Source organism: Carassius auratus, chromosome 38 (genome assembly GCF_003368295.1).
Source record: "Carassius auratus strain Wakin chromosome 38, ASM336829v1, whole genome shotgun sequence".
Classification (NCBI taxonomy): domain Eukaryota; kingdom Metazoa; phylum Chordata; class Actinopteri; order Cypriniformes; family Cyprinidae; genus Carassius; species Carassius auratus.
Window position 1 is genome coordinate 22401831 of NC_039280.1, and position 24522 is coordinate 22426352.

A 24522-nucleotide genomic window follows, 5' to 3' on the forward strand; every position below is an offset into this window, starting at 1 on the left:
TCTATTGTGTTGGAGCACAGAACAAAGGAACAAGGAGACAAAGAGATGAGGGAGAATCATAGAAGAGTATTTAATGAAACAAAATGGGAAACATACACATAGGACATGACGTAGAAGTTTAAGAGTGAAGACTGGACACAGGAAAACACAGGGCTAAATAATTGGAACTAAACACAGAAAACCTGGAAACAATGAAGACAATCAAACACGGGAAATGGATCATGGGGAGCACAATACAAGACATGGAACACAGGAGCATCATTAAAATGTACATTTACTTATTTTTACTATCAAGTCAATGAGAGACTCCAAAACACTGAAAGCCTTCCGAGGTCTAATATGTGTACGGAGCCCTGCACGTCATCTGTAGGAGAAAAAAAGTGAATCCGTGGAGACGGTTTTGCAATCTGTCCCCTCAGTTTGTAAACTGTAATCACAAATTCTTAAACTGTTCCCTCTGTTTAAGAAATCATGCCCACAGATTAATAAACTGTACCCAATCATTTCCAATCCGTGAGCTCAGATTTTGTAAAGTGTACCTTCGGTTTTTGAATCCGTTCCCACAAATTCATAATCCGTGCAGAAGCTTTCACAATACGTTCCCTCAGATTTGTAAACTGTACTCACGCAGTACAGTTAACATACTGTTTTGAAAGGAATTAAATTATTTCTTTACGAAATTAACTCCTCAAGCAAAAACTCATGAACTCACAGAAAACAGTAAAACTGATCTGGAAAAGAGATATTCAAGGAGCCTAAACAACACCTATTTCCTTGCTCATTCATGACCTCCTTCCTCCCTCTCCTCTCCTCTCCCCTCCTTGCCTCTGACTCTCATTCTCATCCCCCAAATGCAAGAATATCCATATGTCATGTTATTTCTAGTGAAAATGTTTTTTTTTTTTCCACTTCATGTGTAGTATCATTTTGCAGGTCTCTGTGCGATTGGTAAAATGGTCTAAATTTTACAGTAGTCATTTAAATTATGAGTGTCACTTGGCAGGGTGCCTTCTCAGCTTCCCCTGAATCTGTCCCAGTGTTCACTGACTTTCACTCTCCAGCCTTCCTGTTTCCCCACGGAGCAATCCAGGGTAGCGTTCGTCATCACTCTTTTAACCCTCTGGAGTCTAAGGGTATTTTTCCGGCCTGGAGAAGTTTTGTCATGCCCTGACATTTGTGCTTTTTTCAGTTTCTTATAAATATCTAAATGGGTATATATATATATATATATATATATATATATATATATATATATATATATATATATATATATATATGTGTGTGTGGCTATATGTGAAATGCATGCATGTACATGATTGTATTTTTGAGAAATAAAATGTTATGCGTGGTTAGAGAAAAACTAAAAATGTTAAATCACTTGAATGGTTCAAGGGATTTTTGAGAACTGGAGCTTGTAGCCTAGAATTTTTCTTTCTAAATTATGTGAAAATCATCTTGTTTACTCACTTACAGAAAACAATATATTGATTTAAATTTTCGAAGACACTTTTTGTTGGTAAAAGTCATATGTGAGTAGGCCGCAACTATCATGAATATCATTGTGATTTACACCTGAGAAGACAAAGGCCTGCATAATGAGCTGCATAATGAGCCTGTCATTCAGCTGAGCCACTGTGAGGGAGGAGTTACAAGAAAGAATGTGAGAACAAAATAAATGTATACAAAATAAATCTATATAATTTTATGTTTGTAGTTTATTAAGAACATATTTAATTATCCCACAACATAATTTAATATCCACCTGGGGGAGCAGTTAAACAGTTTATTAGGAACAATCAAAGCTGACTTTCAAACAAATTTTTTGGCAGCATTACTCCAGTCACACAATCCTTCAGAAATCCTTTTAACACTCTTATTTTCAAAAAAAAAAAAAAGAAAAAAAAAATATATATATATATATATACACAGACGTATAAATCATATCATTATATGCATATAAAGGCATTATAAGATGCTTAAAATTCAATGTAATAAAAAAATTTAATTGTATTACAGAAGCTTAGAAAAATATTTACAAAACATAATGACGAATTAAAGCTGGCAGAACTTCAGTATCACTGATACGTCACAGGAGGTCAGGTTTTCACCATGGTCTGAACACCATGTGGAGAAGGCGTCGTGTAGACAGAGCTCTAGCCTGTGAAATTGTGTCTAGCACACGCTCAGGGAGTCCCGCGGGCTCCCGTCGAGCGACCAAAGGTGCAGAGACCACCTCTCTGGGTGTGGATGCCAAATCGTCCCGTCCACCTGAGAAAGGAGGTCCCGTCTCAGGGGAACGGGCCATGGGGCCGCAGTCAGCATCTGTGACAGGTCGGCTATCCAGTGCTGATTTTCCCAGAGTGGGGCTACAAGCAGAACCCTGCATCTCTGGTCCCTGACCCGCCTGATTACTTGGGGAATCAGAGGAACCGGAGGAAAAGTTTAAAGAAGACAGATGGGCCAGTTCTGGGACAACGCGTCCTTGATCTTGGAAAAATATGTTGGGCAATGAGAGTTGTCTTTTGAGGCAAAGAGGTCTATTTCTGCTCTGCCAAAGACCTCCCATATATTCTGAACTGTCTGCGGGTGGAATCTCCATTCTTCTGAGGAGACTCCGCTTCTTGACAGCATATCCGCGCCCTTGTTCAGTTTGCTTGGAAGATGCACTGCTCTCAGGGACCCCAAGTTGCTCTGGGTCCATTCCAGCAGTCGCGACTTTAGTCTGAAGAGACGCGTCGATGACAGCCCACCTTGGTGATTTATGTAAGAGACCACTGTCATGCTGTCTGATCTGACCAGCACATGGTGGCTCTTTAGGTATGACAGGACGCTCTGGCAGGCTCGTTGAACTGCAATCATCTCGAGGCAGTTGATGTGAAGGGAGCTCTTGGCAAAATTCACCCTGAGCCCCAGGCATTCCAGATGGCTGAGGAGCACAGTTCTGTAAGAGAAGTTTGGCCTGGAGAAGTTTGGCCTGGAAGACTTGCAGCACTGCCATGGAGTGAGTAGGCACGCCTGGCGAGTGCCGACGTCGTACGGCAAGGTTTGGACGGATGGCAGAGATGCACGGCCACAGACTCGTCCAGCGGCGGCAATCGCTCGTATCCTCTTTATTCAGCGCTGTCAATTGAGGTGAGGGCGGATGAAGATGAAGTACGCAAGTGCGCTGAGTAGGGGGCGCGCCAAGATTTTATGAGCTCGTCGTGGACCTTCGGGAAGAACGGGGCGGTTCGCTGACGAGGGGCTTGTTGGCGCCCTGGCAGAAACCATTCATCCAGATGGCTACGGGCTGGTTCCTCTGGAGGAGACCAATCCAGACCCAGCTCATCCACTGCCCTGGAGAGAACGCGGATAAGCTCGGCGTCCATCCAGAGTTTCGAGCGGCTGGGTTCAGATAACATAAAGGGGGCGGGGTCCGGCGAGCCCGACAGCTCCTCAGCATCTGAAGCAGCTAGAGACAAGCTGTCCTCTAGCAGTTCCTCCTCAGTCCCTCCAAACAAAACCAGATCACTCGCGGCAGCAGAGGGACACTGGTCTGGCTGTACAAAGAGGACTGGGGAATCCCCTCTGGGCGGAGTGAGCTCATTTTCATCCTGCTGCTTTAATCCTCTTCCCTGCCTTTTATTCCTCTGTATTCCTGTGGCGAAGCAGCCAATATATAGCCAGATTCTCTGCCCATTTCGGCGGGCTTTGGTTTGTTTTAATAACACTGCACGATCCAATGGCTGTGCAGTTTCACTGCGTGATTGAATAAGGCTTCAGTTCAGGAGAAAAAATGAGTTTTTCCATATGCGTCTTCGACGCAGTACGAGTGAAGTATTGAAAGGGAACTGCATATTACTGCATCGGAAATATATTTTGGTCCAAAAATATCAAAAACTATGACTTTATTCAGCATTGTCTTCTATTCAGTGTCTGTTGTGTGAGATTTCAAAACTCTGAAGTGTAGTGATATCCGGTTCGCGAACAAATTATTCGATGTAACCGGATCTTCTTGAACCAGTTCACCAAATAAAACGGAATAGTTTGAAATGGTTCGCATCTCCAATAAGCATTAATCCACAAATGACTTAAGTGGTTAACTTTTTTTACCTTGGCTGACAGTCCCTCTGAGCAGGGCTGTGCAGAGACCTTTGGAGGGGCAGGTGCTCAAAGTATAAAAGGGGCACATGGAACAAGGCTTTAAATGGCGCTGTTCAAAGTATCAATACAGCAATATATTGTGATGCATTCCTTGCTGATTCGCATATCGATATGGATGGTTATTTAATGATACATCAGCAAATGCTTTGATGCAGTTTTGAAAAAGAAACAATAGAGAAGACAATTTTAAGTTTAAAATAATAATAGCTCTGGGATTAGAAACTGAAATGTCTTAAATTGTCCCAACCTGATGGCTTTTTCTTCTCTGTTTCAGCATTAATCTATTATTTTAACCATCACTACTACTCTTGCACCTAATCAATAAGTCCACCTTAAATATTGATACAAAACATTAAAAAACTGATACATTGGAATATAGTGATTAATATTATTATTACTGTTGTAGTTGTTATTGTCTAAAATTGAACACCTTTCCAATGTAAACAAATGACAGGCTACATTTGTTATTCATATCCTTCACACTGCACTTTGATGTCAGGTATATATATGCATTTTTTATTGACATTGATATTTATATTTATTTCCAGAGAGATATTATTGAGTTTACAGGCTAAAGTGGTCTTCCTGTTGTAAACACTGTGGCTATTGTAAAAAAAAAAAAATATTTGCATCACATTTAAAATATAATTATATAATTCATTTCTGAACTGTTTTTATTTTTATAATGATAATTCAGAGAATGAGAAAATCTGAATAAGCCTTACCAGTGTTGTGATAATTATTTTTAAGGCACTCAACGTGTTAAAAAATAAATAAGTACTGTTATATAATAAAAGTTTAGTCAAATAACATAAAAAAGACCAGACCCTTCGATGCCTGTGAAACTTTTCTCCCTCAAACAGCACGCTATTGTTTCTTCTACACTACAGGCTACACACAGCAACATATCTGCATGTTCTCACATCACATCGTTCTGGTAAAATAATAATAAGTATATAAACATCAAAATCACTTCGCCTAGAATGAAACACCACTTACCAGCTGCCACAGTGTTGAAAATATCTTTTAGCAATTCAAAAATGCGCGTGCGGCATGAGGAATTTTCCCGGTCAGGTGAAAGGTCATGTTGGTCATTTTATTTACGGCTAAATTATTATTAATAAATTGTAATAATATTATGATTGGAAGTGGGCAGGCATTCACAAAAGGGTATGTTATTAAAAAAAAAAAAATCGAGGAAATCTTGCTTTGACAAAAGGGCATTTAAAGAGCCACACAGATGGGAAAAATCAAAAATTACCTGTATTACAGTGTATGATGTAGCTGTCCATCAGTGTAAACAATGTGCAAATTAAACCAAAAAGTACACGATTTATAAAGTTATTGGCTTCTAAAGTATGGAGTCGACTCGGAATCGCTGAAACGAGTTGTCATAGATTTCAAATCTTTTGCCCATCTCTATGTACGTCACTAGAACACTTTGCATAATAACCTCCGCCTACTGTCTTGGGAGAAACAGAACTCTGACCTGCCCCACCTCCCCACACAGACACTCTGGTTGGTGTGATAGCATCATGTCGAGGACACACTGTGTTTTTAATTGTAAAGTAAAAAAAAAAAAAAGTGTTTGTTTTATTTTCACTGCCAAAGAATGAAGAACAGAAGAACCAATGGCTAAAATTATTTTTTACCACAATACCAGAGCAGTACAACAAATCCCTTTTGTTGTATTCACAACATTTCACTGATGACTGCTTTTCTAATCTCGGTGAGTTCAAGGCGGTATTTTCAAAGCGTTAGGCCATAAAAGATGGTTCATTACCAACTTTATTTAGAACAACGAGCATCTCTGAATCACAACGCGAAGTATGATTATGAAGTTATGTGTTTGTTTTCTCCCGAGCGTCTTATCAGTATGTGTGCTGTCTGCAGCCTTTGTCAGCGCTGATCTTCATTTACAAACACATCATTAAAATGAAGTGTAACTCCGTGAATACTCAACGAAGATACATGAGAGAGATATCTATAGAAGGCGTGACCACGCCCCCGCGCTGAACGCGCTATTCAGATTCAAACTGCAGCACGCGACTTGAATACACCCACACAGAAGAAAAAGCTGCGAGACTGTTCAAGTTTTTTATTTTACTGTTTGCTTCATGTTTAGAGGAATAAGACATAATTCACCCCAAAGAGATGCTAACACATTGTTTATAGTGAAGTGACATTCAGCCAAGTATGGTGACCCATACTCAGAATTTGTGCTCTGCATTTAACCCATCCGAAATGCACACACACAGAGCAGTGAACACACACACACACACACACACTGTGAGCACACACCCAGAGCAGTGGGCAGCCATTTATGCTGCTGCGCCCGGGGAGCAGTTGGGGGTTCGATGCCTTGCTCAAGGGCACCTAAGTTGTGGTATTGAAGGTGGAGAAAGAGCTGTTCATGCACTACCCCCACCCACAATTCCGTCCGGCCCGAGACTAGAACTTGAAACCCTTCGAAACCGTATGAACTACAAATAAAGTCAGTATGTGAGGCTAAATAGATAGCTCCGAAAATTCTTCACAAAGAACACAAAATGGACAGAGTGTTTTTTTGCAGGGTCTTGAGGCCCCCCAAGACCCCCACTGGCGCCGCCGGTGCCGAAAAGTGATGTTAGTGACCCTGGGATGGGTCAGCTGATATGGTGTGTGGCCTGGTCCAAAAATAAGGCTACTGACTTGTCGCAGGAATTCACCATACAGCCACTGAGTTTACCACTGACAGACCGGCGGTGCATCAGTATAAACACTCACCTCTAGCAGCGAACGACTCACTTTCCTCAGCGAACGACTCACTTTCCTCAAGCAACAAACGACTCACTTTCCTCAGCGAATGACTCACTTTCCTCACGCAGCGAACGACTCACTTTCCTCAGCGAACGACTCACTTTACTCAAGCAGCGAACGACTCAATTTCCTCAGCGAACGAATCACTTTCCTCACGCATCGAACGACTCACGCACCAAACGACTCACTTTCCTCAGTAAACAACTCACGCAGCGAACGACTCAATTTCCTCACGCAGCTAACAACTCACTTTCCTCAGCGAATGACTCACGCAGCGAACGACTCACTTTCCTCACGCAGCCGGCGACTCACTTTGCGCAGCCGGAGACTCACTTTCCGCAGCCGGAGGCTCACTTTCCTCACGCAGCAGACAACTGACTCTCTCTTCATGTAGGGACTGAATATTATAATTAAAGTGACTTCTATATTACTGTCACAGTGTCTGGGTTGTGTTCCCTGGGGTTCCACTAGATGTCCCCCTTTCTCACGGTGTCTGTTACCTTATCACTTCCTGTTCCCTTATTTGGTCACCTTCCTCCTTGTTGTGTAATTGATTGTTCCCCCACCTGTCTCCTGTTTCCCCATTATCCTTATGTGTTGATGATGCTGGATGATCCAGTGTCTCAGGAGGAGATGGAGCAGTTAGAGACACTGGAATTCTGGGAATTCGTGCGCTACCTGCAGCACCGGTGTCAGTGGGATGCCCCAGCCACTCCTGTCTCTTCCGGCGGGGTGGTCGTCAGCCCAGCAACACTGCCCAGGATGGCTACCAGCCAAGCGCCACAGCACAAGATGGCCGCTAACCCAGCGCCAATGCCCAAATTGGCCACCTTTCCAGCGCCACAGCCCAAGATGGCCGTCAGCCTAGCACCACAGCACAAAATGGCCGTCAGTCCAGCGCCACAGCACAAGATGGCCGTTAACCCAGCGCCATTGCCCAAATTGGCCACCGGTCCAGTGCCACAGCCCAAATTGGCCACCGGTCCAGTGCCACAGCCCAAATTGGCCACCGGTCCAGCGCCACAGCCCAAGATGGCCGCCAGCCTAGCGCCACAGCACAAGATGGCCGTTAACCCAGCGCCAATGCCCAAATTGGCCACCGGTCCAGCGCCACAGTACAAGATGGCCGCCAGTCCAGTGCCACAACCCAAGATGGCCGCCAGCCTAGCACCACAGCCCAAGATGGTCGCCAGCTTAGAGCCACAGCACAGGATGGCCGACTCAAACTCTGAGTCGCCAGTCAAGGTGCCACCGACTCGCCATCGTAGAGGGCGGAGGACAAGGAGATAGGCTTCTACTGTTCCTCAAAGCCTGGAGAACGTTCCCGAGCGGGCCACTGCCGTCCAGGGGGACATTCCCGAGCGGGCCGCTGCCGTCCAGGAGGACGTTCCCGAATGGGCCGCTGATGTCCCCGATGCCGAGGCGGTGCCCGATGCTGATCCAGAGGCTGAGGTGGTGGCCGATGCCGAGGCGGTGCCCGATGCCGTGGCCGAGGTGGTGCCCAAGGTCGTTCCCGATGCAGTGCCCGATGCTGTCCCGGAGGTCGAGGCGATGCCCGATGCTGTTCCGGAGGCCGAGGTGGTGCCCAATGCTGTTCCGGAGGCCGAGGTGGTGCCCAATGCCGTGGCGGTGCCCAATGCTGTTCCGGAGGTCGAGGCGGTGCCCGATGCTGTTCCGGAGGCCGAGGTGGTGCCCGATGCTGAGGTGGTGCCCGATGCCGAGGCGGTGCCCGAGGTCGTTCCCAATGCGGTGCCCGATGCTATTCTGGTGACCGAGGCGGTGCCCGAGACCGTTCCAGAGGCAGTGCCCGAAGCCAAGGCGCCTCAGGTCTTCACAGACAGTTCAGAGTCGAGTCATGTTCCTGTGAACTCTCCTGAGTCGAGGCAGATTCACGTGGACTCTCCGGAGTCGAGTCAGGTACCGGTGGACTCTCTGGAGTCGGGTCAGGTACCGGTGGACTCTCTGGAGTCGAGTCAGGTACCGGTGGATTCTCTGGAGTCGAGTCAGGTTCCGGTGGACTCTCCGGAGTCGAGTCATGTTCCCGTGGACTCTCCAGAGTCGAGTCATGTTCCCGTGGACTCTCCAGAGTCGAGTCAGGTTGCGGTGGACTCTCCGGAGTCGAGTCAGGAGTCGAGTCAGGTTCCGGTGGACTCTCCGGAGTCAAGTCAGGTTCCGGGGGACTCTCTGGAGTCGAGTCAGGTGCCAGCGGACCCTCCGGAGTTGAGTCAGGTTTCAGCGGATCCTCCGGAGTCGAGTCAGGTGCCAGCAGACCCTCCAGAGTCGAGTCAGGTGTTTGTGGACCCTCCAGAGCCAGGGCCAGTCACCGATGACCCTCCAGAGCCAGGGCCAGTCACCGATGACCCTCCAGAGCCAGGGCCAGTCACCGATGACCCTCCAGAGCCAAGTTAAGTCACTGGGTGGTCTGCTGCTCCGTTCTGGGGGACTCCGGCCTCAACCACGGGGGCGTGTTGGTCATCTGCTCCGCCCTGGGGGACTCCGACGTCGACCAAGGGGACGTGGTGGTCATCCGCTCCGCCCTGGGGGACTCTGGCGGCGACCACGAGGACGTCGTGGTCTTCTGCTCCGCCCTGGGGGGCTCCCGCCCTGACCACACAGTTGTGATGGTCTTCTACTCCGTCCTGGGGGGCTCCCGCCCTGACCACACGGCTGTGGTGGTCCTCTGCTCCACCCTGGTGGGCGCCTCAACATGCCCTTCATGGATTTCTGTTTTGTGTACTTGGGTTCTGTTATGTTTCTGTCTGTTCCCCTCAGTTAGTCTTGAAGCCCATTTTTAGCATTTTTTAGCACTTCTGTTTCTGACGCGCAGACTCAAACGAAGCTTGACGACATCAGCAACCTGTCTGACAGATTTAAATGTTCTAGTAGCTGTGCATGCAAACTGCCATCGTTAATCTTGCAGAGACGGCGAGCTTGAGCGGGGGGTTCTTTGGCATGAGTGAGCAAGAGTAAGTATTCTGATTAATTATTTTGTATAGTATTTTAAAATGTAACGCCAGTACGGCATATTAAGTTAATTGCCTGCAAGCTTCTCCTCCTGTCTGTACGGTAATGCGACAGAGAGTCGAGTGGTTATGACGCAATCGTTAGCCCATTTTTTTACAAAAACTGTTTCTACGGGGCCATAATGTAACATAGAAGGTAATGGAGCCCTTTATACATTGTCGTGTATCTTTAGAAATAAATAATGGACAAACTGAGTATTTAAACGCCTCAGATGTAAAGTTATTCGCTGTCAAAGTGACGCCTAAATGAATGGAACTCAATAGGAATGCTAATGCAAGTGAAGTTCTGCTACAAGATGTCAGCACGCAGCCGACTTCAACTTCCGGTAAACTTCCTTGCCGCCTGGTAGTAGGCTAGTGCTGGCACCTTGATAAATAATAATGACAATAAAAACACCAGTAGGTTACAGCAAATCCATGGTTTAAGTATTTATTGAATCGTTCAAATCAAACTTTTTGTTCAAAACGGCTGATTCCATTCACCCATTTATCAATTGTAAAATTTGACCACTATATAAATACATTTGAATATATAATATTAATATACATATACATATAAATTAAATTGCAGTAAAGATTAAAAGCTTAATAATTTATTTTTTAAGTAACGTTTCCTGGGGTCCACAGCTTATAAAAACGTAGTAACTTGGGTTTTAGCTGTTTGCTTTACACCTCGACCTAGCCTGTGCTTTTATTTTTTTATTGCTTAGCTTAGCTCTCACTATATATTATAATAGTTTGTATCATATTTTTAAACATTATATATTTATTAGCCTACTTATTTATGAAATTTTATGAAAATACAGATGTTTAGATTATAGTTCAGGTTTATTTTTTATTATTTTTTTTACAAAATATAGATTTTTTTTAAATATCTCAGCAGCCTAATGACTGCAGAAAAAAAAGTTAACCATGCATTCACAAATTTGCAATAGGCAATTATTTCATTTTATTGTACACATTTTTGAATATTTAAATATTATATCTAAATATTTTTTTGGATGTAATATAGAAGTCCCTTTAATTATAATATTTGGTCCTTCCTGAAAAGAGAGAGTCAGTGGTCTGCTGCATGAGGAAAGTGGGTCTCCGGCTGCGGAAAGTGGGTCTCCGGCTGCGCAAAGTGAGTCTCTGGCTGCGTGAGGAAAGTTAGTCGTTCGCTGTGAGTCATTCACTGAGGAAAGTGAGTCGTTTGCTGCGTGAGGAAAGTGAGTCGTTCGCTGCGTGAGTCGTTCACTGAGGAAATTGAGTTCGCTGAGGAAAGTGAGTCATTTGCTGTGTGAGGAAAGTGAGTCGTTTGCTGCGTGAGTCGTTCGCTGAGGAAATTGAGTTCGCTGAGGAAAGTGAGTCGTTCGCTGCATGAGAAAAGTGAGTCGTTCGCTGAGGAAAGGGAGTCGTTCGCTGCGTGAGGAATGTGAATCGTTCACTGCGTGAGTCATTCACTGAGGAAACTGAGTTCGCTGAGGAAAGTGAGTCGTTCGCTGCATGAGAAAAGTGAGTCGTTCGCTGAGGAAAGGGAGTCGTTCTCTGCGTGAGGAAAGTGAATCGTTCGCTGCGTGAGGTGAGTCCGGCCTGTCAGTGGTAAACTCAGTGGCTACTGGCAACTGTACGGTGAATGCCCACGACAAGTCAGTAGCCTTATTTTTGGACCAGACCGCACGCCATAAGCTGACCCGTACTGAACTGTGAGTTTTCACAGATCAGAATTGTGATGTTAGTGACCCTAGAATGGGTCAGCTGACCCATAATGAACTGTGAAAGTTTCACAGATCAGAATGGCGATGTAAGTGACCCAGGGAAGGGTCAGCTGACCCTTACTGAACTGTGAAAGATTTCACAGATCCGAAAAGAGATGTTAATGACCCGGGGAAGGGTCAGCTGACCCGTACTGTACTGTGAAAGTTTTCACAGATCAGAATAGTAATGTTAGTGACCCAGGGAAGGGTCGCTGACCAAAAAGCAACTGTGAAAGTTTTCACAGATCAGAATATCGATGTAAGTGACCCAGGGAAGGGTCAGCTGACCCTTACTGAACTGTGAAAGTTTCCACAGATCAGAATAGCGATGTTAATGACCCAGGGAAGGGTCAGCTGAGCCGTACTGAACTGTGAAAGATTTCACAGATCCGAAAAGCGATGTAAGTGACCCAGGGAAGGGTCAGCTGACCCTTACTGAACTATGAAAGTTTTCACAGATCAGAATAGTGATGTAAGTGACTCCGGGAAGGGATAGTTGACATGTAATGAACTGTGAAAGTTTTCACAGATCAGAAAAGTGATGTTAAGCCCCTTTCACACTGCACGCCGGACCCGCAATATTTCCGGAACATTGCCGGGTTGCCTTTTGTGTGAAAGCAACCACGTCCCGGAATTGATTACCGAATTGAACCCGGGTCGGGGACCTAGTAACATTGCGGGGTTCGACCCAGGATGAGCGCTGTGTGAACAAAAGCCAGATCTAATTCTGTATCGAAGTGATGACGCGCAACTCTTTTACCGGCTGTTTTGAAAGAAGATCAACATTCGTGACGAAAACATATGTGCAAACTGTAATGAAGCAGAGATCAGTTCCTCACTTTCCGCGCTGACGCAGAGATCGTTTGCTTGCTTCAGTGAAAGTATAACGTGCCTAGCGTTGTCGACTCGTACATTACACGTCACACACTGATGTCACGTGTCGTTACGGGATCTTCAAGGGTTGTGTGTGAAAGCAGGCACATATACTGAGTCATCACTGGCAGTGTGAAAGTGCCAAATCTAGTGACCAGGGAACAATTGCAGGAACACTTTACCCCTGTATTTGCCGGAATGGCATTGTGAAAGGGGCTTTAGTGACCCAGGGAAGGGTCAGCTGAACAAAACGCAATTGTGAAAGTTTTCACAGATCAGAATAGTGATGTAAGTGACCCAGGGAAGGGTCAGCTGACCCGTACTGAACTGTGAAAGTTTTCACAGATCAGAAAAGTGATGTTAGTGACCCAGGGAAGGGTCAGCTGAACAAAACGCAATTGTGAAAGTTTTCGCAGATCAGAACAGCGATGTAAGTGACCCAGGGAAGGGTCAGCTTACCAAAACGGAATTGTGAAAGTTTTCACAGATCAGAATAGCAATGTAAGTGACCCAGGGAAGGGCCAGGGGACCCTTACTGAACTGTGAAAGTTTTCACAGATCCAAAAAGTGATGTTAGTGACCTGGGGAGGGGTCAGCTGACCCGTACTGAACTGTGAAAGTTTTCACAGATCCGAAAAGGTATGTTAGTGACCCTGGGATGGGTCAGCTGACCAAAACTCAACTGTGAAAGTTTTCACAGATCAGAACAGCAATGTAATTTTAAAGATCAGAATAGTTAAGAGATCAAGAAAGGGTAAACTGACAAAAGCTAAACTGTGAAACTTTGCCAATCAGAATATTGAAGCCAAGTATACAAGTAAAGGCACAACAACCAAAACTTTGTCGAACAAAGTGTACACGTGTGTGTATATATATATATATATATATATATACGTTCATTTACCTATAAATTGTAAACCGTTATTCATTGGAACAGCAACCATATGACAATATTAGACAAAAAACGGGGGGCAGAGCAAAGAGAAACATGGCCACGCGATAAAATGCTATTGTGAAAGTAGTTTTCAAAAAAAAATAGAGCTCAATCTAAAACAATGTTTGTTTTTTTTCCAGCTTTCCTGCGTGTTTATTTGTAATAGACGTTAAACATGAAGAACGCCTTTCTTTCACATTCCTTACACTGGCGGACTTACAGAGGGGTTTACGGACAAGAGCTTTGCTGTGAAAAAATTCACAGATCAAGCTGGTGAAGATGACACCGGTTTCACTCCTCTAAGTGTCCAACTTTCGGAGCTATAGGCATTATAAAATTAAGAGTCACAAAAAAGAAAAAAAATGATTTCGGCCCAAAGGACAGCATCACCAGAATTCACAAATCACGGAGAATGATATTTGGTATTATTTGCATGTCTATGACAGCGCACTGCGCATTTATAGCCAAAAGAAATCTGAATATCAAACCGCAAACTATCTTTACTGCGGTACGGATTTGCCAGTCTTGTCTTTTTCTTGCAGGACCCTGTGCGTTATATTAGTAGGCCTACTAATTAGGTTTTAATTGTTTAATCACCACCACAGTGTCTTGTCTTCATTGCCAACATGCACGATTTGTGTTTATTGCAAGTGACGTCACAAGTAGCGGAGAGTGCAAGTGGCGATTGCAAGTAACATTGTAATTTTTTTTTTCTTGTCTTCACCACCTGGCTACTGTTGTAAAATGTTGAGAGATTCAAATGAAAAATAGTCAATAAATAGAACAAAATAAAAAAATAAAGACTGCAAGTGTCTGAGAGTTCAAGTCTGAGAATGCAAGTCTGAGAGTGCAAGTGCAAGTCTGCAGCCAGACCCTTCTCCATGCGTCAGCTAGCCTTTAGTTCCCCCTCCCCCACCGATCACATATGCATTTACGGTAAGACAGTTCAGTACTGTATATTAATGCTGTTAATACACTGTATACAGAAATTATATTAAATTAAATATTATATTAAATTATTATTATTATTAAATTATTAAATTATTAATTATATTAAATTATATTTACAGAAATTTTTTACAGTGTAGGTTGCGGGAGTGGGTGGGCCTGGTCATACATTCAGTAGGAGCGGGCAGGTGCAGGTTTAAAAAAAACAGTCCCGTTCAGGGCTCTACAGTGTGATGTCAACCCTGTTTCCCCCTCTGTCCACCCTGTTACCACAGTGTTTTTTTTTTTTTTATATTACTAAAATAAGTTCAACATGTACTATACATATATATTTGTGGTTACTTGTAGAGAATGAAATAGTAAAATGAAATAAGTTAAAATGGTTCCACAATTCCATTTGAATTGATTTTTATTCTAAAAGAAATGTGTTGAAATTACGCTGTGTCTCAAAAATACAACAACTTTTTAAAGATAATGTCAGATTATTCCTGAGCTGGACCAACACATATTTTTCTTTTTTAAATTTAACAAACCCTTCTTCATGTAAAATGATTTTTCTTTTTTTATGGAAAGTTAAAGCTGAAATGACACGAATAGTAAGAATGACCTATTTAATAGTAGTTCAAGAAAGCATTTGCATTGTGTTTGCGAAAAACAGTTTTTATGTATATTTTAGCCTGAGTTTTTGTTGCATTTAGACAGTTTTGACCAGCAGGAGTCTGCGTGTGGTGTTTCGAGCGCTTCGAAACAGTGTATCATTTTGCGAAGCAATTAGTTCAATTGAGTCGAAGCTTTGAAAAGTTTCGTTTGTCCCATCACTAGCTGGAGGTTAATTATTGACATTAACGAGCTCAATGAATTCCTGCAGCTAAGAGCATTCAAATATTGCTGCCATAAGTGTAGCTGATTGAGAGTAGCTGTAGAGCTTGGTGAAGTTCTGCAGGGTTTGTGAAAGAGGCATTTGATTTATTTGTAGTCTGATGATTGCCCTCATGGCTTTGAAGGAGTTTTGTGTTTGGAAAGCGCTTATTTTAGCCTTTTTTCTCTTTGCTGTTGATGGACAGGCATCGGGACCGTGAGTATATGGTTGAAAAATAAAGTGTTTTTCTTTTAACATGATTTCTGGAAGTTTGTGTTTTTAGTGTTTCTATATTATGGAAACTACCTCTGTGATTATACACCTGCATAAATGTGTGCTGATCTGACTTCTGATTTCTAAAACCAAATGTATGTTTGCTGTTTCCACAGATCCTTCTTGGTGACATTTTCTGCAGTGATTGAGTCTTGCTCTAATGCTGAATTGTGTGCAAGTCTTTTAAAACCCAATGAGAGTCTTACAATGACCATCTTTCTGGTTGATGACAAAAACCAGACAACACTGCTTGCACAGCAGAGATCTTCAACAGCGTTTCACCGCTGTTTTTGTTTCCAGGTTTTTTTTTTACTGTGTGGCACACTTATTTTTTTTTTTTCATTTTTTTTTTTTATTAAGACTGCATTTCTCTACAGGCCCCTCGAGTAGATAATGAAGAATTAGTGCAGAAAGTAAGGGTGGTACTTCAAGGGAGGTTCTTTAAAATGACCGAAGAGCGGAAAGTCATGTTCAGACGTTACCTGCCTCTGACCTTCATTCAAACCGACAAACCAATCTACAATCCAGGACAAACTGGTGACCTATGAATGACCCTTGTATAAATGAGAATTGATCAGAACTTGTAGTGCATTATGTAAAGGATGTGGGTTTTGTTTCCCTCTTGCAGTGAACTTCAGGGTTTTGACCATGGATGCTAAACTTGTTCCTTTTGATCAAATGGTAAAGCCTGATCTGCTTCTAGTCCAGTACCTAACCCCCCCCCCCCCTCCCCACTTGATTGACTAATGTTACTGTTTGTCTTTACAGTACAGTCTGGTGGTGGTGGAGGTGAGGACTTGTTCTGGACCAAGTCTCTGGATAGATCCAAAACTGATGTTATCTCTGCATGTTCTTTGTGTTTTGACTGACTTAAGGCTTGCACCAGTATTTTTTTTTCCTCTAAATAGGACAATAATAATAATCGGATTGGTCAGTGGACCGACATTTCCTCAACGGGGTGGATATTGGAGCTTTCTCACCAGTTAAACCCTGAGGCTCAGGTTGGGATATACACACTGAGGGCTTTTATTGCTGACCGGGTGATCTCACAAGTTTTTGAGGTGAAAAAGTATGGTAAGTCACACATGTGCAATGGGTAGTTTTGATTACTGACTGAGGTCCTAATTTAAAGCCTTTTATCTCTGATTTAGTTTTACCCAAATTTGATGTAATCTTGACTACACCACAGATATATAGTGTGGGAGATGTGGGACTGAAAGTTGAGGCTTGTGCCAAGTAAGAGAAGGCTCTTATTTTCTTGACTTTGTCTTTTTTGGTTTGTTTTTCTTCATCTTTCCCCCAACCTTTTTACAGATACACATATGGGCAACCTGTACCTGGTAAAGCATTGGTGGAAGTTTGTCGTGATCCGTTTCGGTACCCTATGGAACTTGGCGCATCTCGTGTGTGTCTTAACAAAACTGCTAGGGTATGTTACTGCAATACAGTTCAGGATTTTTTTTTTTTTTTTTTTTTTTTCATCTAAATTTAAATCTGACTTTTTTTTTTTTTCTGCTACCAGTTGAACAACACTGGCTGTGCTTCTCTTACCATCAGTACATCAGAGTTCTTCACCACAAATTTTGAAAGTGACCTGCAAAACTTTTTTCTTGTTAATGGGAACGTCACTGAGGAGGGAACTGGTGAGCGTCTGGCTGATTGGAAGTAGTGTCTTGTATTTATTTGGATTCTTAAAATTTGTGGACTTCATTTCCTCCCAGATGTTATGATGTCAAAATCCACAACCGTGTCCATTACATTTGAAGTTGGCAAGGTCATGTTTTTGAACCTCCCAAGTTTCTTTAACTATGGATCGATGATTAATGGAGAGGCGAGTAAAGGTTAATTTCTTATTAGACGGTCTTTAATTGGTTCCCTTTCCAACTTTTTATTTTTCCCAACAGATCTTGGCATCATCTTTCAATGGTACTCCAATAGCAAGCAAGGTGGTTTATCTCCTGGATGGTAGCCAATGGTCCGACAAACTGCTGATGAATCTGACTACAGACATGCATGGACTGGCCTCTTTCTTCCTCAACACTGCAGATCTCCCCAAAGCAGATCTGACTCTGGTGGTACGGTTTGCCTTGATCGTGTGTGTGTGTGTGTGTTTTTCAAGAGATGACTTCAATCTATTAATTTTGCTCCTCAGGCAAGTGCAACTTCACCGGTTTCTTATGGTTATAAGTCGCCCTTCTTCAGCATAGATAGGAGGACTGTGTCGCTTTCCCAAACTGATACTCCCAACCACCCAACGTTTAGTTCAATTGGTATAGTGATGTTTGAGCAGCCACTGAAATGTGGTGACAAGTATCCAGTGACAATCTGGTATTATTTTGTTGAAGAAACTGGTGACTACAGTGCTGACATCATCTATATGGTGAGTGGATGCTGGTTTGTTTTTTTTTTGTTTTGGGGGGGCACATTTTTAAATGCACCAGGTTTTATTTATGATTTTTTCAGGTCTTGTCCAAAGGGGTGGTTATTCTGCATGGATTTCAGAAGGTCCAAGTGAGTGCTTTAAATGAACCCAGTGGCACACTGTCATTTGATCTTAATGTCAGTCCAGATATGGCTCCAGAAGTGCAGATTCTGGCCTTCTGTGTTCTGCCAAGTGAGAATGTAGTTGCTGCTAGTGCAACTTTTGACACTGAAAAGTGTTTTCAAAACCAGGTATGTTGATATCTTGGTACCTCTGTACTTTATGCGGGGCATGGCCACATCCTTTCAGCTTGTTCTTGTTCCAGGTGTCTCTGCAGTTTTCTCCCCCTACAGCTGTTCCTAGTGAGGGAACCATTTTGAACATCTCTGCTCAAGCAGGATCCCTGTGTGGCCTCAGCGCTGTCGATCAGAGCGTCCGAATCATGGAGCCAGAAAGACGTTTAAGTGCTGAAGCGGTATTCATGTGCAGTTTAAGAAATTCTTGGTGTGGGTTTTTTTTTTTTTCTTTTTTTTTTAAATGCATGGCATCCCCTCCTGCCCCATGTTTTTAGGTCTTCAAAAAGCTTCCGGTACGATCAGATTATCCATATCTTGTTGAGGATGAACAGGAGTGCCTGAGTGTACGGTCCCTATCAGATTATCCATATCTGGTTAAGGATGAACAGGAGGGCCTAAATGTTCGACACCGTCGCTCTATTCTTGCAAATGAAGCTTATAACGTTTTCAAGGTTGGAAGTTATTTGCAGTCACTTAGTGGCTGAATACTGATTGACTGACTTTCAAATGCATATTTTGCTTTGCTTTGACAGAGTGTGGGGTTAAAGGTTGCAACAAATCTGCCAGTTCAAGAACCTGACTGTCTGATGTACAGGGGCCTTTATTACTACCGCAACTTCTATAGTACGTTTTTTTTTTTTTTTTAGGTCCTTCATCTATATATCTTGACCTTTTAAAGGTTTGTCAAAAGTATGCCGGGTAATGGTGTTTTTGTGGGGTTTTTTTTTTTTTTTTCAAAAACTGCTTGTTCTAAGGATGCATTTGGCTCAAAACCAAAACGGCTTTTTTTTTTTTTTTTTTTACTGCATTTTTAATGAAGCTTTATTTGAAAAGCAAAGTTAAAACCACTTAAACTGGACCAAAAATATTTTCAAGGTGTGCTCATTCAAAGTTTCAGTCCTCATTGTGCTGGTTTAATAGGTCTCGTGTTACAAGTTCAATGACTTGGGTAAGGTTGCTTTCTGGCCAATCGGTGATCAGCAGGGTTTGTCACCTTTTTGGAAGGGTATGGCTCGCTTGGAAAATCAGCCACTGTGATACCCTTTATCTTACTATAGGATAGACTGGGGCACAGATCTGATTTGTCTAATGCCTATAATGAATGACCAAATCTAATTGGTTGTTGCAGTCCCAGGAATTTTTCTTGTTTCCAGTGCCTTTTGGTCTACGGGGCTCTGGAAGTGGCCAGGGAAGTGGCCAGGGAAGCGGTGAGGGAAGTGGCCAGGGAAGTGGAAGCGGAAGTGGAAGCGGGGGTGCTGGAGGTGATGGCAGCTCCCCTTTTGACATTACCATCAGGACTTACTTTCCAGAAACCTGGATCTGGCAGCTTTCTCAAGTGGGGTAAATCTTGTTTCAGCAAATTAACTCCTAAGGCCCCATCCACACGAACTGGTATTTTCAAAACTGCCTTTTTTTTTCACAAATGCAGTATCCAGTCACTGAAATGTAACCTTAAACTACTGTTTCAGAAACTCCAGTTTCACTGGTTACACAACACTGCAACTGGAAACTTTTGGCTTGTGACATTGGAGTGCTCCGTTATTTCCTGGCAACATGAGGCAGTCTTGAATTGACCAATGTGCCTTTATGGCTAGGTTTATATTGGCACCTGTTGGTTTGGCATGCTCCTGGCAGTGCCTTTCAGTGTTTTTGCATTTTCATGTGGACAAGGTGTGGAGGATTTATTTTTTTTAAACAGAGCATAAACCCATGTAATAGAAGTACCTATGTATATGTGGACTAGGTCTAAAGCAGATGTCAAACTGTTCCTGTAGGGCCACAGCCCCATGATCTAAAGTCCCTTTGGCTCAATTTATTTCCCTCTTCTGCCCCCTCATTTGTTTCTTCTGATCTGCTTTTTCAGAAACTCTGGTTCCACACAAGTTGCTCTGAAGGTTCCTGATACTATCACCACCTGGGAGACTGAGGTGTTCTGCCTGTCCTCCAGAGGTTTCGGTTTGGCTCCTCCAGTTCAGCTGACTGTCTTTCAGCCCTTCTTCCTGGAGCTCTCCCTGCCTTACTCCATCATCCGTGGAGAGTCTTTTGAGCTGAAGGCTACGGTGTTCAACTATCTGTCCAAGTGCATCATGGTCTGAATCAATTTATTAGTTTAATGGGTGTTTGTGGGGGGGATTTTTATTTTTTCTGTTAGATGCGCAAGCTGATCGTGTCACCTTGCGTTCACCGCATGTATGTAGCCGATTTTAACGCTGTTAGAATTGGCAATGTAGAATACAGGGACGCCTTTTTTTTTTTTTTTTTTTTTTTTTTTTTTTTTTTTTCTCTCTCTCTCAAATGAAGCAATATGTACAATGATTTCAATGAGTCTTAGTTTGTACCTTATCAGCTGACAATACTACATCTAAACTTCAGTGGACCACTGTCCCTGACCAGCCTAAACCAGCCAAGTTGCTAGTGCCAAAACTCCATCCCAGAAAATGAAGCAGGTCTATCACACCCTAAATGGATCTGTAGAGGAAAATACTGTTGTCTATACTTAATGTGCACTTATGTGACTCACTTGCCAGTTCACTCCCTTCAGGTTACAGTGATGCCAGCTTCTTCCTTGGACTTCAGTCTTCAACCTCTTAATGAGCCATACTCATCCTGTCTCTGTGCCAATGGGAGAAAAACCTTTAAATGGATCCTCTCTGCTTCTGTTCTAGGTCTGTTTCGCACATTCTCTTCCTAAACGGAAGTGTTTATGCATGTTTTACTAACTGGTCTGTACAATAGGATCTGTAAATGTGACTGTCAGTGCTCAAGCAGAACAATCCCAGGTTCAATGTGGCACTGAAGTTGTGACTGTGCCAGAAAGAGGACGCATTGACTCGGTTACTCGAAGTCTTTTTGTTCTGGTAAGTTAATCCGCTTTCTGGAGTTTGATCACAGAGCTCATGCGGTTTCACTGATGTGGTGTTCAACTGCTTTTTATAGCCTGAGGGAGTTGAAAGGATCTTCACCCAGAGTTGGTTATTGTGTCCAAAGGGTTTGTTTGAACTCAGACGTTCTAAATGCATTCGCCCTGACCAGTAAACCGTAACCTAGCACTCTGTGCTGATCTATTCTGTTTGGTCCACAGGAAGTGCCCTTTCAGAAGATTCATCTCTGACGTTTCCAACAAATGTGATACAGGGATCAACCAAATGCTCAGTTTCAGTCCTTGGTAGAGGGTTTAATTAAGGGGAAATGGACATTTTGAGGTGTTTAGCAAAATGTTGGTTTCTGATGGCTTTTGGTTTGACCCAGTTTTCTTCCTCTCTTAGGGGATATTATGGGTCGTGCACTAAAGAATCTTAATGGGTTGCTACAGATGCCATCTGGCTGTGGAGAACAGAATATGATTGTTCTTGCCCCCAATATTTACATCCTACAATACCTTGAAGCCACTGCACAGCTCACACCAACCATCCGACAGAGTGCCATTGGTTACCTTCAGAGCGGTACAGATAACCAAATCCTAAAAGTACTACTCATTGGCCTGACTCTTGATCAAATGTGTTTATTTTTATTTTTCTCAGGATACCAGGGACAACTGAATTACAGGCACAGTGATGGTTCATACAGCACTTTTGGTTACGATGCATCCAATACATGGTAGGTTTTCTTGCTTATCTTTTTGAGCGTCATTTGAATTGGGTTGTAATGTGACTTTTCATGTCTAGGTTGACCGCGTTCGTCATGAGGTCTTTTGGCCTAGCAAGGCATTTCATCTTCATTGATCCCAATGTCCTCCAGAGCGCACAGGATTGGTTGATTAGCAAGCAGGGTTCAGATGGCTGTTTCATGCAAGAGGGGACACTTTACCACTATGACATGAAGGTGCCCATTTCTTTAAATGTGCCCTAACTGGTGTAAGACTGATCCTAACAGTTATGCTGCTCCATTGTAGGGTGGTGTTGGTGATAACGTGACCATGACCGGCTACGTTGTTGCATCACTGATTGAAATGGGTGTTCTTGTCACGGTAAAAACATGCCTACCAGTAGTTCTAAAGCTTGCAGATGACCTTCCAGTTCCTCAGTAGTCTAAAAGTATGCTTTGCTTTCAGGATCCCATCATTACCAATGCTCTATCTTGCTTGAGGCCTGTTGTTGGGAACCTGGGAAACATTTATGCCACTGCTCTGCTTGCTTACGCCTTCAGTCTGGCTGGAGAGACGAGCACTCGAACACAGCTTTTAAGTTCCTTGGACAATGCTTCCATTTCTGAGGGTGAGCTTCACTAGTCTATTTAAGATGTTCTTTGGGGTCTTTGGCACCAACTTTGTCCTCTGTCTTGTCCCCAAGGCAATAAGCTTCACTGGTCTCAGACTTCATCTGGAGATACTCTGGCAGTGGAAATCAGCTCCTATGTGCTGCTGGCCATTCTCTCTGTACAGCCCCTCACGACCGCTGATTTGGGCTATGCTAATCGCATTGTCAACTGGCTTGTGACCCAGCAGAATCCTTATGGAGGCTTTTCCTCCACCCAGGTGACGGACTACCACACATGAGCCCAAACATCCTATCTGAGTGGAGTTTTTAATCTGGAGCTTTATTTTTAGGACACTGTGGTGGCTCTTCATGCTTTGTCTCTGCTTGCCAAACAAGTGTTCAGCTTGGAAGGCTCCAGCACTGTTACCGTACAGTCATTGTCTGTAGCAGGAGAGGTTCATAACTTCAACGTGAATGGGGACAACAGGCTGCTGTATCAGGAGAAGCCACTGAAGAACGTTCCTGGCAGATATAGTGTTGGTGCGCAGGGGTCCACCTGTGTGTCTGTGCAGGTCTGTACCTTCTTCTGCTTAACTTCTACCTCCATGCTTGTCCCAGTTCTCCTTATGTTTGGTACTCTCAGGTTGCATGTTTCTACAACATTCCGACACCAATTAAAGTTTCCAGAACACTTAGTGTTGCAGCGGAGGTGGCAAGAGACTGCAAAGTGCAAGGAGCCGATCTCATGTTGACAATTACTGTGACGTAAGAACAGCTTTTGACTTTTTCCTGTCAGACTCTTAATGCATCTTTACACAGCTGAACTAAGGCTGCTCTGTGCCTGTTCAATTCTGTAACCTTCACATTAAAGCCTGTCTGAATGTAGTTCTGTCCAACCTCTACCCCTAATATCAAAGCTTTCAATAGTGGTATAATGGCATTTATGCAGACATGACTAAGCAACATTAGGCCATTTTTGTAGATGCACTCTATCGCTAAACTGATCTCTACTTCATTTAGGTACAATGGTGCAAAGCCAACTACTAACATGGTTATTGTGGACCTTAAACTCCTGTCAGGTTTCACAGCAGATACGTCACTGGTTCGTATGTTTTGAGGTGACTTAAAGTCCTAAGATGCTTTAAGCTGCTTAAGATGTTAATGGACTTTTCCCTCTCAGCTTGGATCTCCACCAAATTCATTTGCTCCACTAGTGCAGCGTGTTGATGCTGGAGATGACCATGTGCTTGTGTATCTGAAAGAGGTGAGCTGTGTACTGTTTGTTCTTGCGGTCTCCATGTGTGCCGTGTATTTGCTTATGTACTTTTGCTTTATCCTTTCTGATTTTCAGGTTCCCAAGGGTGTCCCCATGACCTACAGGGTACAGCTGAAACAGGTTCTTGCAGTTCAGAATCTCAAGCCTGCGGTTGTTGAGGTTTATGACTACTATCAACCAAGTATGCATTCAGTGGCTCATGCTTTTGGCTGAATTCCCTGTTGAACATGTGCCAAACTGACTTCCTGTTTCACTTTCAGGTGATGTGTTTGAGACCACATATATGCCTCCCTGTTCATGATCTTGCTCTTGTCTATTGGAAGCATGAATTAAACAACTAAAACTTAGTCATTGTCTCTTGTTGAACATCTGGCATGTTTTGAAGCAGCATCTCAACCTTGCACAGTTTCTTCTAGCCCTGTGGTCAATGCAGTGGCCTGGCCAAGGTGCCAGCAGGAGCACTTGTCTATTTTTCCAGTTGACAAAGCTTAATATATGGTTTCCTTTGGCCACAAGTAATCACTTGACCGTAAATAGTATTGCATATGCTTGCCCTAACAAAACTGTGCTTTAGTAAAACCAAAACAATTGGTGAGCTCACTCCACGGTGTCCGTGAACAACTACTTCAACGTGCCCCCTAAAATGAAATCAAAATTTCTGCATGCTTTACAGATATGGGATATAGCTATAGAAAACTTGACATGTCTATTCTTAAATGAAGTAACTTACAAAAACCACATTCT

General features: G+C 43.3%; 1 protein-coding gene across 1 annotated transcript; it reads left to right on the forward strand.

Moving 5' to 3' along the window:
• Positions 1–15355: 15355 nt before the first annotated feature.
• LOC113057409 (alpha-2-macroglobulin-like protein 1) lies at positions 15356–24125 on the forward strand. Its single transcript, XM_026224788.1, has 34 exons — positions 15356–15531; positions 15705–15888; positions 15966–16125; positions 16217–16269; positions 16357–16377; positions 16497–16662; positions 16740–16824; positions 16903–17017; positions 17111–17231; positions 17310–17419; positions 17493–17663; positions 17741–17968; positions 18052–18261; positions 18336–18485; positions 18582–18758; positions 18840–18930; positions 19461–19647; positions 20171–20396; positions 20849–20972; positions 21043–21164; positions 21244–21295; positions 21389–21472; positions 21573–21749; positions 21828–21903; positions 21972–22128; positions 22199–22273; positions 22358–22520; positions 22596–22780; positions 22853–23074; positions 23146–23267; positions 23523–23604; positions 23683–23766; positions 23854–23959; positions 24039–24125. Exons 1-34 carry the CDS (start codon positions 15437–15439, stop codon positions 24077–24079), a joined length of 4422 nt encoding a protein of 1473 aa, XP_026080573.1. The 5' UTR covers positions 15356–15436; the 3' UTR covers positions 24080–24125.
• The last annotated feature ends 397 nt before the right edge of the window (positions 24126–24522 follow it).

Bases quoted from the DNA above. Each gene is read 5' to 3' on its own strand.
- LOC113057409 (XM_026224788.1), top strand. From the start codon at position 15,437: ATGATTGCCCTCATGGCTTTGAAGGAGTTTTGTGTTTGGAAAGCGCTT. The intron at 21,165-21,243 runs GTAAGTTAATCC...TGCTTTTTATAG, and splicing joins CTCGAAGTCTTTTTGTTCTG to CCTGAGGGAGTTGAAAGGAT. The intron at 21,750-21,827 runs GTACAGATAACC...TATTTTTCTCAG, and splicing joins CATTGGTTACCTTCAGAGCG to GATACCAGGGACAACTGAAT.